The sequence below is a fragment of the Aotus nancymaae genome, unplaced genomic scaffold (genome assembly GCF_030222135.1).
Source record: "Aotus nancymaae isolate 86718 unplaced genomic scaffold, 86718_ANA_hifiasm-v0.15.2.pri h1tg000003l, whole genome shotgun sequence".
In the NCBI taxonomy this organism is placed as follows: domain Eukaryota; kingdom Metazoa; phylum Chordata; class Mammalia; order Primates; family Aotidae; genus Aotus; species Aotus nancymaae.
In genome coordinates this window covers 38,712,676-38,730,896 of record NW_026988414.1, presented here as the reverse complement: position 1 = coordinate 38,730,896, position 18,221 = coordinate 38,712,676, and the positions used below count along the sequence as shown (strand labels likewise).

Here is an 18,221-nt window from a genome sequence, read left to right as displayed (position 1 = left end):
ATCTGACCCACAAAAAACTCCAATAATTTCGACAGGAGAGCTATCATGATTCATTATACAGAGGAAAAATAGGAGGCTGTGGCCAAGACATAAGAAAAGATGCCTTGTTAAAGGTCGACAGCTAGAATTTACATAGAATTATGCCTTCTGATCCCTTGCTGATTTTCTAACATGCCTGCTGATCCTGACAGGCAACCAGATACAAGGCTTTTAGCCCTGCAACCTTCTCCCACCCCACCTTGCAACAAAACCTTAGCAAAAATTCTAATAATACAAAACATTTATAAGTGGGATGGCTCTGTTCAAAATAAAGTAAGGTGTCCATAGACTGTTCACTTCGACTTCCCTTTAACACTACTGGCCAACATTCCACTGATTTAAGTAACCACTTATCAAGTCCAGCCCCTGATACTAAAGGTATCAAACATCATACCTGTATGATGCACAGTCAGAGATAGCTAGAGAGCCAGGTGGCATCATAACACTAAGGACTTTCAATTAGTATGTAGCAACAGTGAAAATATCCCCCAAATCCCAACTAAATGAGCATATCTACTCTCAATCTTTGCCACCCAGCTCACTCCTAACAAGCTAGATTTAATCTTGCTAAAAGAAGAAAGGAAGCATAAGTGCAAAGTTTAAAAAAACTTGTGAGTTAAGTCCAAAAACTGCTTAATTTTAGCCAGGCATGCTGGCTTACACCTGTAATCCTGGCACTTTGGGAGGCCAAAACGAGAGAACTGCTTAAGCCTGGGGAGCTGAGGCTGCAGTGAGTTATGATCGCACCACTGCACTCCTGCCTGGGCAACAGAGCAAGACTCTGTCTCTTAAAAAAAAATTACTTATTTTTTACAAGGTAAAATGAATCTATCTATGGTAGTGGGTCATTCAAACACCACTTAAACCCCAAATAATACTGTATGTGAAGGAATAGTAAGACCCAAGGAACAACGCTAAGGTCATTAAACAAGTTAAGTAGAAATCATGTTTCTTGTTTCCCATTCCAAGCAGGTCCTGTTAGCATAAATGGAAACACATAAGGAGACAGAGAGAAAGACAGATAGAAATCTCAAAGTCTGGGTCATTGTACATAGTTCTGAAGATCTGTATTTGCAACCCATTTATTCTTTCCCTCTCAATGTCTGCTCAAATTCTGTGTCAGGCAGATACCAAACTCAAGAGCTCTAGAACTTGACAGTCAAACAGAAAAGAGGTATAAAATACAGTATTTGGTTATTTATTCCTTTTTTCTCCTTATTATTTAACGTATTTTTTTCAAAAAAAATTATTATGCTAAAAGCAGAACTTACAGACTGACAATACCCAGAAGCTAGTGTAGTATGCTCAAAAATGTCTGAGGAATAAAGAAATATTTTTTAAAAAACAGTTCTTCTAGTCAAAAGAGCAAGAGGTTGGGCATGGAACCAGAGCAATTTATTCAGGTTAATTTCAACTATGACCTAAAATATACACTCTCCTTTAATCAAAATATTCTAAAGAATAATAATTCACAAATCTGGGCAACAGTGTCAGCTGGCTATTGGGTCAAACAAAACAGAGATAAGCTTTGAAATAAAAAAAAATCAACCCTACTTAACACCTGGAATTTTGTTTGTTTGCTTTTAGATGGGTTCTTTCTCTGTCACCCAGGCTGGAGGGCAGTGGAGTGATAATGCAGCCTTGAGCTCCTGGTCTCAAGAGATCCTCCTGCCTCAGCCTCCTGAGTAGCTGAGACTAGATGGACACTCCCACAAATTTTATTTTAATGTATTTTTTGTAGAGAGAGGGGTCTGTCTAACTTTGTTACCCAGGCAGGTCTCATATTCCTGGCTTCAAATGATCCTCCTACCTTAGCTTCTCAGACTGCTGGGATTATAGTTGTAAGCCACTGCACCCAGCCTAACACCTCAACCTTTTTTTTTTTTCCCCAATTTCCCACATCATCTTGATACTTGGTCATTTTTAAGCATAAAAACAAATATTCTTAAAAATCTGAAAACACCAAGTTCCTTCTGAGAAGCATCTGCTAAAAAAGCCAATTTTCTAAAAATCTGGCTATGATACATGTCAGAAAAGAAGCCAAGATGAGATAAGATGTCTCAGGCTTTCTTCTAAGCACCAAAGCCCCCACCAAACACCAAAAGAAAGACAGGTCTTGGCTGGGCATGGTACCTTATGCCTGTAATCCCAGCACTTTGGGAGACTAAGACAGGTGGATCACTTGAGGTCAGGAGTTTGAGACCAGCCTGACCATCATGGTGAAAACTGTCTCTACTTAAAAAAAAAAAAAATACAAGGCCGGGCGCAGTGGCTCACACTTGTAATCCCAGCACTTTGGGAATCCAAGGAGGGCAGATTATCTGAGGTCAAGAGTTCTAGACCAGCCTGGCCAACGTGGTGAAACCCTATCTACTAAAAATACAAAAATTAGCTGGTCATGGTGGCAGGCACCTGTAATCCCAGCTACTCAGGAGGCTGAGGCAGGAGAATCGCTTGAACCCGGGAGGTGGAGGTTGCATTGAGCTAAGATAGTGCCATTGTACTCCAGCTGGAGCAACAAGAGCGAAACTACGTCTCAAAAAAAAAAAAAAAAAAAAAATTAGCCAGGCATGATGGCACATGCCTGTAATCCCAGCTATTTGGGAGGCTAAGGCAGGAGAATTGCCTGAACCCAAAGGTGGAGGTTGCAGTGAGTTGAGATCACGCCACTGCACTCCAGCCTAGGCAACAGGAGCAAAACTCCATCTCAAAAAAAAGAAAGCTTACATCTTCAGTCCAGTCTTCTGTTGTCCACTCTTCCACAGAATTCTTCCAAGCCCCTGTGGGTAAACAACAGCAATCAAAGTTTATACTACAAGTCTAACACAGTTTGAGTCCAAATGATTCCTTCTTGTGTACTATGCAGGAAAAAAGATTTACATCTCATTAGCAATTTAGTTTATAACCCAAGAAACATGACGTTCTTAATTCTCAGTAAAAAAATCAATATTATTTCTTTTCTCCCCTTCTCTTTGAAGTAATGCTCACAAATGCAACTTGACTAGTAGTCACTATCTACATAACCTCAAATCAGTGTTTCAAATGGATTTTGCTTCAATGTAGGTCACATCCAACCAATTCTGCCATGAATAAGAAAGTATGGACATAGCACAAATATAGACATTTAACAATGGTTTGATTTCTTATGATATAGTCTTTAAAACAACAAATTTCATTTTAAGGTAAATCTGCCTTGGACCCTATTTCAGGTGGATTACTGAGTATCAAATTCAGAGAAGTATCCTTTTTACAAAATATTAGCTCTACTACATGGTTTCCTAATAGGTCTCTAGCAAAGCTTAACATTACTCCTGCTCATATCAAGTCTGCTGCTTTAAGTTCTGGAATCAGTACAGAGGATGCACTCAAAGAGTTCTTACAAATACTCAATCTTCACACATCTAAGTACTTTAAAGAAAAGTGTTGCTACTCAAAAAATGCTTACTACAGATCTTATATAAGTAGAGGGCCATTGTTTATAACATGCATAAAAAACATACCCATAGATAATGGTTTTAAAGGAAATACACTAAGAAGTTAACTACAACTAACCCCAGAAAGGGGGATTATGGATGCTTTCAGGTCCTTTATAGGAAGAAAGGAGTTAATTACCTGACACACAAAATTCCATTTCTCTCCAAAAGTTGTGTATGGAGAGGGAAAAGGAGGAGGGGCACGCTTGTGAGGAAAAAAGAAAGCAGGTAACCATGTCTACCTTCTTTAGAATCATGTAAATAGCCTAATAACTGACCTCCTCATAAGTAAAATGATGAGTTTCCTAGAAAGAGAGTCCTTATCTATGGAATGTTTTTAACAGGATATACCTGATTTCAGATTGGGATGGCTCTCTGTGAAATGTAAATTGTGGTGATATTTGGGTGTAAAACACAGATATTTCAAAACTGAAAACATTTACTTCTGTGTGAGAAACCACTAATACACTGGAAATTTGGAGGATGAAGTTAATGAAAGTCAGAATGGCAAGACAAAGTTTGATGGTGAAGATGAAGCATACCAAAAACTCTGGAGGTTGGAAAAGATCTGAACACACAGGGATATAAAGGAAAATTTCCAGGAGAAAAACAACGATGAAATATTACAAAAACCTACATTAAAAATATTAAAAGTATTCTAAAGGTTAAAATACACATTCTTTTTTCTCATTTTTAAAATTGCAATAAAATACAAATAAATTTGAGCAGCTCAGCCACTATATGTATAGTTAATGGTAGTAAATTAAAACAGAACGTAGTAAGAATGATATGTAATAAGAGGCCGGGCATGGCGGATCACAAGGTCAAGAGATCGAGACCATCCTGGCCAAAATGATGAAACCCCGTCTCTACCAAAAATACAAAAATTAGCCAGGCATGGTGGCACACGCCTGTAGTCCCAGCTACTTGGGAGGCTGAGGCGGAAGGATCATTTGAACCCGGGAGGCAGAGGTTGCAGTGAGCCAAGACTGCACCACTGCACTCCAAGCCTGGCAACAGAGCAAGACTCCGTGTCAAGGAAAAAAAAAAAAAAAAAAAAGAACGGCCTACCATAGCAATTCAGGAGATATCTTAAAAAAAAAAAAAAAAAAAGGCTGGGCGTGGTGGCTCATGCTTGTAATCCCAGCACTGTGGGAGGCCAGGCAGGCAGATCACAAGGTCAGGAGATCACGGCCAGCCTGGTCAGTACGGTGAAACCCTGTTTCTACTAAAAATACAAAAATTAGCCCGGTGTGGTGGTGTATGCCTGTAGTCCCAGCTACTTGGGAGGCTGAGGCAGAAGAATCACTTGAACCACGGAGGCGGAGGTTGCAGTGAGCCAAGATTATGCCACTGTACTCCGGCCTGGGTGACAGAGCAAGACTCCATCTCAACAAAAAATAGTAATAATAATAACAACAACAACAACAACAAAGACTGGCCAACCACTTTGAGAGCAGTATTTTGAAAATAATTAAACACAACTTTGGACTTCTATAATAGGATGAGAATCTGAGTACATTTAAAAGCAGGTACAAGACACTATGTGGCCTGCAGGAAAAACAGGGCAACAGAAATAGTTATAACCAGAAATGCAACATGATAGAGTGGTATGTCAGGAAATTACAGGGGAAACTCCCATGTCAGAAGCAAGTGCCACGTTGTTGTAGGAACTAGCCATACTTACACAGACTATAAAAAATTCCAGACATTAAATACAGAAGGCAGAGGCTCAGGTCCTACTCATATTTTAGAATATTAAAATTTTACTTTGGTCCACATTAGACCTACACCCAAAAACGTAAGGGAAAAACTTCAACAATCCTTATTTTCAGTTTAAAACAATATATTTGAGATGAATGCTTTATGTTCAATTTAACTTGGTGTTAGTCCTCTATCGAATATATGTAAAAGAAGGCCACTTAGGAACGAGGAAAACAATGATGAAAATTCTGTGGCACCTTCAAAGCCAATTAATAAAACATTTCCATTAGCAAACTGAAAATTTGATTACCAAACAATTGGGTATAGTTTACAAACATTTATCTGATAAATTTTTATTAGCTAGCCTTGATATAAAAATGAAAGATATAACAAGCAATTTGTAAGATTCTTAATTTTAAAAATTAAAAAATTAAATATTCATACCTTTGAGTCCATAAGAACTTTTGTTTGACAGATCCTGAGCTATGTTGTGAGAATTTGATGCCAGTTCTGTGGACCAATGTGCAATGAAGGGTTTAAACATATCAAAACAATGAAAGTATTTATCACAAGAGAAGCTGGTCACCGCCAAAGTGATGTATATGCTGCGTTACTGCCCAAGGATAGTGAAACATAACTGAAATCCATACTGTTACAGGTCACTGCAAATCAAGTTACAAATCTTATTCCTGATGGCTCTTGGACACTCAAATTACCTTAATTATTCTCATTCTCATGCCCATGTTTAGCAAGCTCCCTTCTTACTCATCAAAGAAAGTATTCTAATCTGTTCAAAAGGTACCAGTTTTTAGACAATTTATAAATTAGCATTCTGAGTATACACAGTCTTTCTAGTTTGGTTTGAGTATTCCTCACATTGGGAATAGATTTGTGGTGATTATACTGTCAACAGTTGGGTTTCTGAGCCTTTAACTCTCTTATCAACAAGCCAGTACCATTCTGTGAGGCCTCTGGACAAACAGCCAGCACCATCAGCTGATGACATCCTTTAACTGTATTCTACAACAAACTCACTTTGCTTATCTAAATACTTTTCAGCAAGAAACCTGCTACTTTAAATAACTGGGAGGAGATGAAAGAAAAGAGACGATGAACAGGAAAATAAGAAAAAAAGTAAGTAATTCAACATTCTGCTTCAACACTTGGACAACATTTGACTTCAAAGCCACGGAAGTGTGCACAGCTTCCACATACAGTTCTTCCACACTGTGTGTGGAAGCTGTGCACAGTGACGCAAGCCTGTAGTCCTAGTTACACGGGAGCGTGATGCAGGAAGATCACTTGAGCCCAGGAGTTTGAGGTTGTAATGCACCAGAATTATGCCTGTGAATACCAACTACACTCCAGCCTGGGAAACAAACTGGGACCCATATCTCTTTTTAAAAATAAAAAAAAATAAATAAATAAAAGCAGCAGCAGCAAGGGCCAGGCACAGTGGCTCACGCCTGTAATCCCAGCACTTTGGGAGGCTGAGGCGGGCAGATCATGACGTCAAGAGATAGAGACCAGCCTGGCCAACACGGTGAAACCCCGTCTCTACTGAAAATACAAAAATTAGCTGGGTGTGGTGGCACGCCCCTGTAGTCCCAGCTATTAGGAAGGCTGAGGCAGCAGAATCGCTTGAACCCAAGAGGCAGAGGTTGCAGTGAGCCGAGATCATGCCACTGCACTCCAGTCTGGCGACAGAGCGAAACTCCATCTCAAAAAAAAAAAAAAAAAAAAAAGCAGTAGCAAGAAAATATCACATATAGAGTTTTGTTCAGATATGTTTTCATTCCACTTTTATAAAACCCTAAGAATGGGACTGTCAGATTGTATGATAAAGGTATGCTTTCCCACCAGGCATCTATATGACTACCTGTTATTCCACAATCCTCACCAGTACTTGGAATTTTTAGTTTCCTTTAAAGCCATTTTAATAGGTGAATGGGGGTAACTCAATGTGGCTTTACTTTGTATTTCCCCAATGACTAATGATGATGAGCACATTCTTGTGGATTTGTTTGCTATCCATTTACATTTTCCCTTGTAAATGCAAATCTTTTGCTCTTTTTATTAATTTTATGTTAAAATAATTATAGATTCACAGGAAATTATCCTGTACCAGTCTCCATGTTGAAATAGATATTACACAAAATTTACAATTTCTAACTCTCTCCAGGTGTACAATTCAGTGGCATTGAGTATATTCACAATGTTGTACCAATCATCATTACTATCCATTTCCAGAGCTTCTTCCATTTTTTTCCCCATTTTTAATTGCTCATTTGTTTCAGGGGGTTATTTTCTTATTACTGAATTGTGAGAGTTCTTTATGTGTTTTGTATATAAGTCCTCAATCAAATATGGATTTTATAAATATTTTCTCCAAGTCTATGGCTCATCCTATCATTTCATTTCTCTCTTCAAAAGAGAATTTTAAAATTTTTATAAAATGTACTTTGTCAAGTTTCTCTTTTATGATCAGGCTTACTGGACCCTATATAAGAAATCTTTGCCTAACCTAAAGTCACTAAGATTTGCCACTAACTTCTTAGTAAGTTGTACTTTTAGGTTTCATGTTTAAGTGTAAACCTGGAGGATATTTTTTGTATACAGTATAATGTATGGCATTGAATTGCCTCATAATCTTTGCCAAAAAACAATGAGTCATATGTATATATGTTTATTTCTAAACTACTATGCTATTATGTGTCTATGCTTTTGTCACTTCCACATTATCGTGCTTACTGTAGCATTAGAGTAGTTCTTAACATCAGGGAATTTGGGTCTTAGAACTTTTTTGTTCTTTGCAAAATTGTTTAGGCTACTTTAGTCCGTTTATTATTACATAAAAATTTTAGAGTCAAGTTGTCAAGGCCAGGCGCGATAGCTCACACAGGTAATCCCAGCACTTTTGGAGCCTGAGGCGGAGAGATCACTTGAGGTCGGGAGTTCAAGACTAGCCTGGCCAACATGGTGAAACCCCATCTCTACTAAAAATACAAAAAAAAAAAAAAAATTAGCTGGGCATGGTGGCACACACCTGTAATCCAAGCTACTCAGGAGGCTGAGGTAGAAGGATCACTTGAACCCAGGAGGTGGAGGTTGCAGTGAGCTGAGATCTCAACACTGCTCTCCAGCCTGGGTGACAGATTGAGGAAAAAGGAACTGAGTGGTCAAAAATCTGCTAAGATTTTGATTGGATTGTGCTAACGCTATCAATTTGGAGAGAAATGACATTTCAAAGATATTGAGTCTTCCAATTCATGAACACTGAATATGTTCCCTTTTATGAGGGTCTTTATTCTTTCCCAACATGTTGCATAATATCAACATATAAATCTTGCATATAGTCAGAAATAGAATTATTTTTTGTACTACTATAAAAAGTACTGTTTCTCTTATTGTTTGCAATTGTTCACTGCTAGTAAAGAAGTACCATAATTTTTTTTTTTTTTTTAAACACAGTCTCATTCTGTCACTAGCACTAGAGTGCAGCCGCACAATCTCAGCTCCCAGGTTCAAGCGATTCTCCTGCCTCAACCTCCTGAGTAGCTGGGATTAACAGGTGCCTGCCACTACGCCCAGCTAATTTTTTGTATTTTTAGTACAGATGGGGTTTCACCATGTTGGCCAGGCTGGCCTCAAACTCTTGACCTCATGATTTGCCCGCCTCAGCCTCCCAAAGTGCTAGGACTACAGGCATGAGCCCAGCAAGAAGTACCATAATTCTATTTTAATGATGGTTATAATTCTACATGCATTTGTTAGAATTCATCCTCTGTACCTCTACAAAGGGGAGAATTTCATCTCATATATATATACATAAAAATCAACAAACCTTTTTTTTTTTTAGGTTTTAAATTTAAGGTTTATTGGGGGTTTGGGGAAAAGTATAACACAAAATGCTTTTCAAAGATGGTTTTTAAAACTCTAAGCAAACAACTTCCACTTCAAATTATACATATTTTAAAACGGCATTGATTTGTAAGCATATATTTTACTAAATGAAGGGAAATATGGCATAATAAAATTCTGAGAGCAATTTTTCCTAATTATAGTTTGAAACATCTAATAGAGGAATATTTAATAGGTAAGCTGACTTGTTTCTTGCTTTTATCTTCCTGGAAAAATACATTAATATGTATTTTTCAAATTCAAACAATCAAAACATTTCTTTATTCTTTTTTTAGTATGCCAATAACTAAAGTATATAGCAACATAACAAAAAATGCAAGAAACTAGATCTGTTTATACTGATCATTTTTTAAAATCTTAATAGTTTGACAAAAGGTGTTCATCTCTGAAACAGCTTTGGCTTTAAGACTTCCCACATTTCTTCAGCTTGCTGTTTGGCTACAGCATCTCCAGAGTAGTCAAGACAATTTGCATTCCACATGCCAATGCCCTGTAAGCCATAGTTTTGTATATATGTTGCCTTTAAAGAAATACTCTGAGGGTTATCATACCACACTTGATGAAAGTGGCCAGCAGGATCTTTATAGTTGTAATAAGGAGCCTGCTGATCTTGATCCCATTGGTTTCCAGAAATAGAACTATTTATTTGCTTCATGATCAGTTTGCAGGGCACCTGTCGTCCTGCAGCATCACTACAAGGAGCTCCCCGGAAAGGGACTTTTGCAATGGTACAAACATGATCCTCAGACAGATTCAGGCAGGTATAATCATAACCATACCAGGGAACACCCATTACAAGTTTCTTAGGATTCATGCCCATCTTGATGTAGTCATTATAGCCAGTCAATGTCTGATTATAGGGAGCATTGGCTCCTGCAATACATTCTGACCAGATCTGACTTTGTTCATCATAAGACATCACGAAGAGGAAGTCACAAGCATCTGCAATTCCAGTATAATTATAGCACTTTCTATGTTGTTTGGAGACAAAGCAACATCAAAAGTTACCTGTGATCCCTCAATTTCACGACGGAAAGAGTCTGTAGTTTCTTTGACTAAAGCAGTTAATGCATCATATTCAGGTGATGAACAATTAACTTCTTGCTCTATATCTAGATTAATTCCATCCATATGTTGTATTTTGGCCAAATTAAGTTTTTGAGCTATCCAGGATGCTCCGAAACCAGGATCAATTATATCCTTTAAGGATACATCTCCTTTAAGTACCACTCTGGCTCCTTTCGAATGAGCGTAGCACGTAAGTTTTGAGTCATATTTACCAAATGCTGCCACAGTTGTAATCTGTGACCAATCATAAGATTTCCAAGTTTTCTGTCCAACATCAAACACAAAGACCTTGTTTGCTTTTTATACCCAGAGTGCCTCGGCAGAAGCAGAGCAGGGGAATGAAAGGAGCTTGCCTTAGCAGTCAGATTTGGTTTGAACACTCGCATGCCTAGGCAGGCAGTTACAGGCTGTGAGGCCTGTGGAGTTAACCCCGAGCTTCCTCATCTATAAATTGAAGGATCTGTAAGCAGGAAGGCCCTCAATGAGTGGTCAAAGCTGGTTTTGGCGGTCACAGCACCTCTCCTTAGGGCTCGGTTCTACTCTTGACAACTTCTTCGTGCCCTGAGGCCCAGACATAAAGGAGCAGGGGAAGGCGCTGACCTCGAAGTCAGGACGGTGGCGGATCGGACGGCAGAGCTCGGGCTCCGGGCACGGGCAGTCGGTCCCAGCCACGAGCGGCAGCGCCAGCCCAAACCTCCTTTCTTAAAAAATCAGTGGGGAAAGTTTACATGAGATGGACTATCATGGATTAATAAATTCAAAACTGAGTTGTAAAAACTAAACGTCACAGCAGTTTATTCCTCTATTATTCCTCTATAAATATCCCTCTATTATTGTCTTCTTTATTTTCTCTCAATATTGTTTTATATTTTTTCTAATCTTACATGCCATTAGACTTTATTTTCTTCTTCTGGCTTCTAAATATTCCTCTATTATTGTCTTATTTTAAAAACTAAACATCACAACAGCTTATTCCTCTATTATTCCTCTATAGAGTAAATATCCTTCTATTATTGTCTTCTTTATTTTCTCTCAATATTGTTTTATATTTTTTCTAATCTTACATATCTTATATGTCATTAGACTTATTCCTAGCCATATCTGGTGTTTTCTAAAGCTACTAACAATTTTTTTCCATTTTCTGTTTGTTGACAGTTTACAGAAATACATCCATTCGTGAAACTTGTGCCGTGTATCTTGTACTTGTGAAACTCTCCAATAATTTGTCTATAGATTTTACATAATCACAAAAAACGATTTATTCTCCCTTTCCAATCCTTATGATTTACTTATTTTTTCTTTATTACACTGGTTAGGACCTCCAGTACAGTGTAAATGGAAACAGTGAGCGCATATGTTTTTACCTTGTTCCAGAGGAAAAACATTCAATATATCACCACTGACTGTAATACTTGCCATAAGTTTACAGATGTTCCTTATCTGATCAAGAAATTTCTTGTATTCCTAGTTGCCAGGGGTTATTTTTGTTTTTAATTAGAAAAAATATTTATTTCTACTCCTTTCATAAATCTTATTGTTAAGGAAACAGTCATACATACATATTTGGAATAATGTACTATCATATCACACTCTCTAAAGGCAAAGCACCATAGGTAAAGCTGATCAGCTACCTAGAATTATCAGCTTATGAAATCTTGATTCCTGATTTTACATTAATTTCTGAAAATCTGAAATGTCATCTCCAAAAAAAATGTTAAAGGGGCTGTAAAAACTGATCACTTTATTCACTATTATATTTGTAGATTGGAGTATATATTCTTTAAAAAAGGAAAAACTAAGAAGAAAACGCCACTCAACATCATTAATATGTCAACAGGTCAGCAGAAAAAAAAAAATACTGTGATAAACTTGTCTCTTTGATACCAGAAGAACTTCTACTCCAAGCTTCAATATACTTCCAGTATTTTTACTACATATTTCTTTACTGCTGCTCTTCATTCTTTTCCACATTTCATATTAGCAGAATGGCACAGCCTTTAAAACTTCATTAACAGGAACAAATCCAGTCAAATCCAATGATTTCTTCTCAAAAGGCACTCTAATCTATCAGATAGCCCGGCAGTTTCATTCTCATGAATACTCTAGCCATGAAAAAACTCAATAGGACACAGACAAATCCAATGAATAGAAGAAGAAATCTATTGGGTTTGGGGATATTTGGTGCATTCGATTGGTCCAGGATTATAAAACCTAACCCTCCCATTGCAAACAGGAAGCTGAATGCAAGTCCTTCCATAATATATTGTCCATTTACTCTGTATGCCAAGAAAGCTACTGGCCTCTGATGCCCATGTTCATCAGTCATAGAGCCAACATTTGGCGGTTCAACAATAACATCATAAATTATTCCTCTGGTGATGAGACACCACCACCAGAACATACACAGCCATGCAGAGGGCATGGGCAGCCTGGTCAGCTTCTTCAGCTTCAGGTTGGGACATTCAAGCACTAAGAATGGGATGCCGTACAAAGTCTCCATGCTGGTGGAATCAAAGGCCATTCTTGGGCTCAAGCCCCACATGTCACTCAGAAACACTTTTAATCACGAAAAAATACTGAATTTTATTGAATGCTTTTCTTTATTGAAATGATCACATGGATTTTTCTCCTTAATTCTGTTAAGTGGATAGTACTCATTTACCATAGTAATTTTATATATAATGCACGTAACAAGAAATTTACCCTTTTAAAGTAGACAGTTGAATAATTTTTAGTATATTCACAATTTCTTCAACCATCACCTCTAATTCCAGAACATTTTTATCACTCTAAAAACAAACCCCATACCCATTCGTAGTGACTCACCACTTTTCCCAAACTGTTCCAGCCCCAGGCAACCACCAAACTAATTTCTGTCCCTGTAAATTTGCCTAAGTTGGACATTTCAGATAAATAAAATCTTAAAATACAATATATGTGGTCTTTTTGGTTCTCTGCATTGTTTTCAAGGTTCATCCATATTGTAGCATGTATCTTAATTCCTTTTTATGGCTAAACATTACTCCATTCTATGTATATTCTATATTTTGCTTATACATTCATCCACTGATAAACATTTAGGGTTTTTTTTCCCCCAGACCTGTTCAATAAGAAGTATGGGTTGTTTCTACTTTTGTATAATTATGAATTGTATTGCTATGCATCCTTTTGTACAAGATTTTACGTGACCCTATATTTTGAATTCTCTTGGGTATGCATCTAGGAGTTGATTGATTTTTAAAAAGTTAAACTAAAAGCTGGGCATGGTGGCTCACACCAGTAGTCCCAGCAAATAGCTGGGTAGGAGAATCTTTGAAGCCAGGAGTTCAAAACCATCCTTGGCAACAATTCAAGACCTTATCTCTACAAAAAATTTAAAAATTCACCCAGTGTAGTGGTGCATGCCTATAGTCCCAGTAGTAAGTACCAGGGAGGCTAAGGTGGGAGGATGGCTTAAACCCAGGGGTTCAAGGCTGCAATAAACTATGATCACATCACTGCACTCCAGCCTGGGCAACAGAGTGAGATGTTCTCTCTTTAAAAAAGAAAGAAAAGAAGGTGGGGCGCGGTGGCTCATGCCTGTAATCCCAGGACTTTGGGGAGGCCAAGGTGGGTGAATCATTTGAGGTCAAGAATTCGAGACCAGCCTAGCCAACACGGTAAAACCCTGTATACCAAAAATACAAAAAAATTAGCCACGCATGGTAGCAAACACCTGTAATTCCAGCTACTAGGGAGGCTGAGGCAGGAGAATCACTTGAACCCGAGAGGTGGAGACTACAGTAAACTGAGATCTACCACTACACTCCAGCCTAGGTAACAGAGACACCCTCCCACCCAAAAAAGTTATGCAAAACTTAAATACCAAGTGTAATTTTTTTTTTTTTGAGACAGAATCCCACTTTGCCACCCAGGCTAAAGTGCAGTGGCACAATTTCAGCTCACTGCAAACTGCGCCTCCCAGGTTCAAGCGATCCTCCCACTTCAGTCTCCCAGGTAACTGAGACCACAGGCACATGCCACTTACGCCTGGCTAATTTTTGTATTTTTTGCAGAGATGGGATTTCACCATGTTGTCCAGGCTGGTCTCAAACTCCTGAGCTCAAGTGATCTGCCCACCTCAGCCTCTCAACATGCTGGGATTACAGGTGTGAGCTACCATGCTCAGCCCAAGTATAATCTTAACCATGGACATGGTGATCTTTTTCAGTCTTACTAAATTCTATTTTCAAATATTTCAGTTTCAGATTTTTATAAGAGTGGAATTAGTCATAATTCCAAATTTGTTGCCATAAAAGTTTACATACAGTATATCTTATAATCTCCTAATATCTATATGATCTGTATCGATATTCCTTTTCTCCTTCCTAGAACCGATTATTCATGTTTCTTCACCTTGCCTTGATGGTCTCATAAGAAACGTAACAATTTTACTAGTGCTTTAAATAACAACTTATAAATTTTGTTGATTCTCTTTACAGTTTCTCTATTTACAGTTGATTAGTTGTGCTTCTGGTGGTACTCTCTTACTTTCTGGCTATGGTTGATGTTATATGGATGTTCGCAGGCATTATTTTCTTTTTTTTGAGACACAGCCTTGCTCTACTGCCTACGTTGAGGTGAAGTGGCACAATCATAGCTCACTGCATCCTTAACCTCTCAGGCTCAAGTGACGGTCCCCACACTTTAGCCTCCCAAGCAGCTGGGACCACAGGCGCAGACCACCATGCCAGACTAACTTAAGTTTTCTTAGCAGAAATGAGGTCTTATTATGTTAACCCAGGCTCCTCTCAAACTCTGGCTCAAGTGATCCTCCCACCTCAGCCACCTAAATGCTGAGATTACAGGTATGAGCCACTACATCTGGCTTTGATAATTTATTGAGCTATATTCTAAATAAAAGTTATATTTTATTGTGTTAAATTATGTTTTTTGGTTTCGTTTTGTTTGAGATGAAGTCTTGTTCTGTCGCCCAGGCTGGAGTGCAATGGCACAATTTCAGCTCATTGCAACCTCTGCCTCCTGGGTTCAGATGATTCTCCAGCCTCAGCCTCCCGAGTAGCTGGGATTTACAGGTATGTGGTACAACAGCTGGCTAATTATTTTTGTATTTTTGTAGAGATGGGATTTCACCATGTTGGTCAGGCTGGTCTCGAATTCCTAACCTCAAGTGATCCACCCACCTTGGTCTTCCAAAGTGGATTACAGGAGTGAACCACCACACCTGGCTAAATTATGTTTTTATAAGTATCATCGTAATACTTAGTGTACAAAGAGCTGTATATAAATAAACAACCAATATTTACCCCAAGAATTTCAGAAAATAATGCAGAAACAGAATGATACAGAAAAACCTGCAGAAGCAATTTTGCTACAAGCCCATCTATCATCTACCACATTACCATGTATTATCTGGCCAAAGACTTCAACATTAGAAACGGTAAGTACTTCCAGTAAAAAATCTTCTCCTCAGAAATTCTATATATCTGGGATATACTTTGATTAGAGTGTGGGTTTGTGCTGATTTATGCCGATTACCTTATATAGCCTCTTTCTTAGCTTGCAGACAGGAAAATCAAATTCAATGAGATTTGTATGTGACAGACTTTGGTGGTAAGAACCAACTAAGAGGTGGAGTTTCACTGGAGTGCAATGGCGCTATCTTGGCTCACTGCAACCTCCACCTCCCAAGTTCAAGCAATTCTCCTGCCTCAGCCTCCCAAGTAGCTGGGATTACAGACATTCACCACCACACCCAGCTAATTTTTTTTTTTTAGTAGAGACGGGGTTCTTCCATGTTGGTCAGGCTAGTCTCAAACTCCCAACCTCAGGTAATCCACCCGCCTCAGCCTCCCAAAGTGCTGGGATTACAGGCGTGAGCCACCGCGCCTGGCAGAGAACATAAAACTCTTAATAGCGCCAACATTTAAAACTCATCTCTGGCAAAAACAGAACACTTACCAGTTCCCTCATCTGCACCATTCTGAGCAGCTTCCCAAACCACTAGTTTTGTCCCACATACATCTGTAGATGTAGAATCTGAATAGTCCGCAGGATTAAATGTCCTGGGGTTTGAAATAAAGAAATAATAAAGGCAAAAGAAGCAAGCACCTAAGCCAAAATATTAACTATATATGATCTCCACCAAACAAGCCCAGTCCCTGCTTATAGCCACTGTAAAAGACATCACCTCTCCTTCCCCTATTTAAATATAACTAATTCTGCCAGCCATGATGATGCAGATGTGAAAACCAGAAGTTGCCTAGGAACCTTCCACACACTCTGGTATAATAGCCTTATTTTCCTAAAACACTGTCCTCAGCATCCTAAAGCAGACAGGGAAACCCATAGTCTTTCAAGGCAGAATAAGGGCACTTACGAAAGTTCTGCTGAAAAATAAGGCATAAATAGGCAACAAGTATCTTTTTCCCAAGACAGAATCCAAGTTTGGCTTTGAACCTTTTACAACAGAATTATATGCTCCTTTACAGAAACATTAAAGAAGAAAACATTTTGTTCAGCATCTCTCTTTTTATTAAAATCCTAAACTGAACACTCAGTTTAACTGAATGATGGTTCAGAGATCTAATATGAGCCAAAACAAATACTACCTTTAAAATTTTCCCAAAGGAATGTGAAGTAAACAAAAAAATCTACAGAACAATTTAAAGCTAATGGGCAGGGTTTATGTCTTAAAGTGCTCCTGACAGTTTGCTCCCTGTGTTTGGGAACACAAGGCACCACCACTTCTAGAAAGCAATGACACCAAGAGTGGTGCCTAAAGTTTGAGAAACAAAGGGCTTTTCCTGTAGCCAATTCCCTTCCTTGACAGCATCTATGTATGGATTCCACAGGACGTTTTAAAACTTTTTCTAAAAATCCAAAGGAGCTAAAGTTTTAGTAGTAGTAAAAATTAAAGTAATACCCAGAAACAAGAAATAAACCTGATTTTAGTACCTCTGTGCCTGTTCATTGTTGACTATTACAATTCAGGAAAATGGTATCACTTATGCATAAATAAGCATTACATTTACTTAGCATTCACAGACAATGACTGGATTAACTAACATGGCTCTTAGGTAGTACCATTTAGGTATGTCTGTAGGTATTTTGTCACTACTTCGGGCGAGGTGCTACTGACATTTATTAATAGTACAGAAAGGTGAGATGTTGCTAAACATCCTACAATGTACAGGAGACCCTATTACCCCATGGAAGTATTATCCAATCCAAAATCTCAATAGTGCCAAGGCTAGAAACCCTGCTCTAAGGCCTAATTAAAAGATCAATTTTATTTAAACTATTTTTCTTGTCAGTAAACTCTCTAAGTATAGAAAACACTGGATTCACTATAATGACTAAATTAGATGCAGGGTATTAGAAGCAATAGCAGAATAAAAACTAGAGAAGTAAATAACTATAAAAATAGAATGTCTATGACTTACCCCATGCCTTGGGTTGAGAACCTTCCTGCCCCTCTCCCTCTGCCACGTCCAAATCCTTTAAAAAAACAAACAATTATAGTATAAAATAATACTTGTGTCCTACACAATTACACCTCTTTCTTCATCCTATACTCACTACCCAGACAATATCACCATTGTTCCTTCCTAATGGCACCAACATTCCAATCCAGGGCACCCAATTTACTGATTCCTGCTAATGCAACTACCTATACCCAGTTAGTGACTTAAAAGGCTAGAAAAGAATTAAATTCTCCTTAGATTATGTTTGTGGTATTTGATAGCTAAACATAAGAAGGTTATATTACAAAATAGTCCACATCTTTTAAAATCAAGAAGGGCAAACGCCATGGAATTATAAGCCATTATTTTAAGGCACTGTTAAATTCATTTAAATACTAGGTCTTTGATCAAATACCAAAATGGCAGCAAGCAGGAGAAAAAGCAAGCAAGAAGAGAAAATTATGAATAGCACCTTTCCACATTCTCTTCATTAAAATCCTAAACTGAAGAGCAAAGGCCTAAATTTAATAGCTAAAACTATAAAACTCTC

The 18,221-nt window shown here is 38.1% G+C and overlaps 3 protein-coding genes across 6 annotated transcripts in view; all 3 read right to left on the bottom strand.

Annotated features, from left to right (window-relative positions):
• The window catches only part of UBAP2 (ubiquitin associated protein 2), a 164,280-nt gene that overhangs the window by 44,927 nt on the left and 101,132 nt on the right, over nucleotides 1-18,221 (bottom strand). For all 4 annotated transcript variants that reach the window (XM_064380566.1, XM_021671541.2, XM_064380571.1 and 1 more), the window contains 4 exons: nucleotides 17,651-17,705; nucleotides 16,167-16,270; nucleotides 5,661-5,726; nucleotides 2,767-2,819 (listed from right to left, as the gene is read on the bottom strand). In XM_064380566.1, coding sequence (XP_064236636.1) covers nucleotides 2,767-2,819; nucleotides 5,661-5,726; nucleotides 16,167-16,270; nucleotides 17,651-17,705 — 278 coding nt within the window. The remainder of the gene's footprint in view (nucleotides 1-2,766; nucleotides 2,820-5,660; nucleotides 5,727-16,166; nucleotides 16,271-17,650; nucleotides 17,706-18,221) is intronic.
• On the bottom strand, nucleotides 9,062-12,164 carry LOC105724504 (di-N-acetylchitobiase-like). The gene is given in 4 exon segments (XM_012463168.3): nucleotides 9,062-10,112; nucleotides 10,115-10,493; nucleotides 10,806-10,906; nucleotides 12,065-12,164. Coding segments are annotated over 4 exon segments (1,176 nt in total). The 3' UTR covers nucleotides 9,062-9,516.
• Nucleotides 10,787-16,160, bottom strand: LOC105724541 (oligosaccharyltransferase complex subunit OSTC-like). The gene has a single exon (XM_064380600.1). The coding sequence runs from the start codon at nucleotides 12,745-12,747 to the stop codon at nucleotides 12,265-12,267; it is 483 nt and encodes a 160-aa protein (XP_064236670.1). The 5' UTR covers nucleotides 12,748-16,160; the 3' UTR covers nucleotides 10,787-12,264.

Bases quoted from the DNA above. Each gene is read 5' to 3' on its own strand.
- LOC105724541 (XM_064380600.1), bottom strand. From the start codon at position 12,747: ATGTGGGGCTTGAGCCCAAGAATGGCCTTTGATTCCACCAGCATGGAG.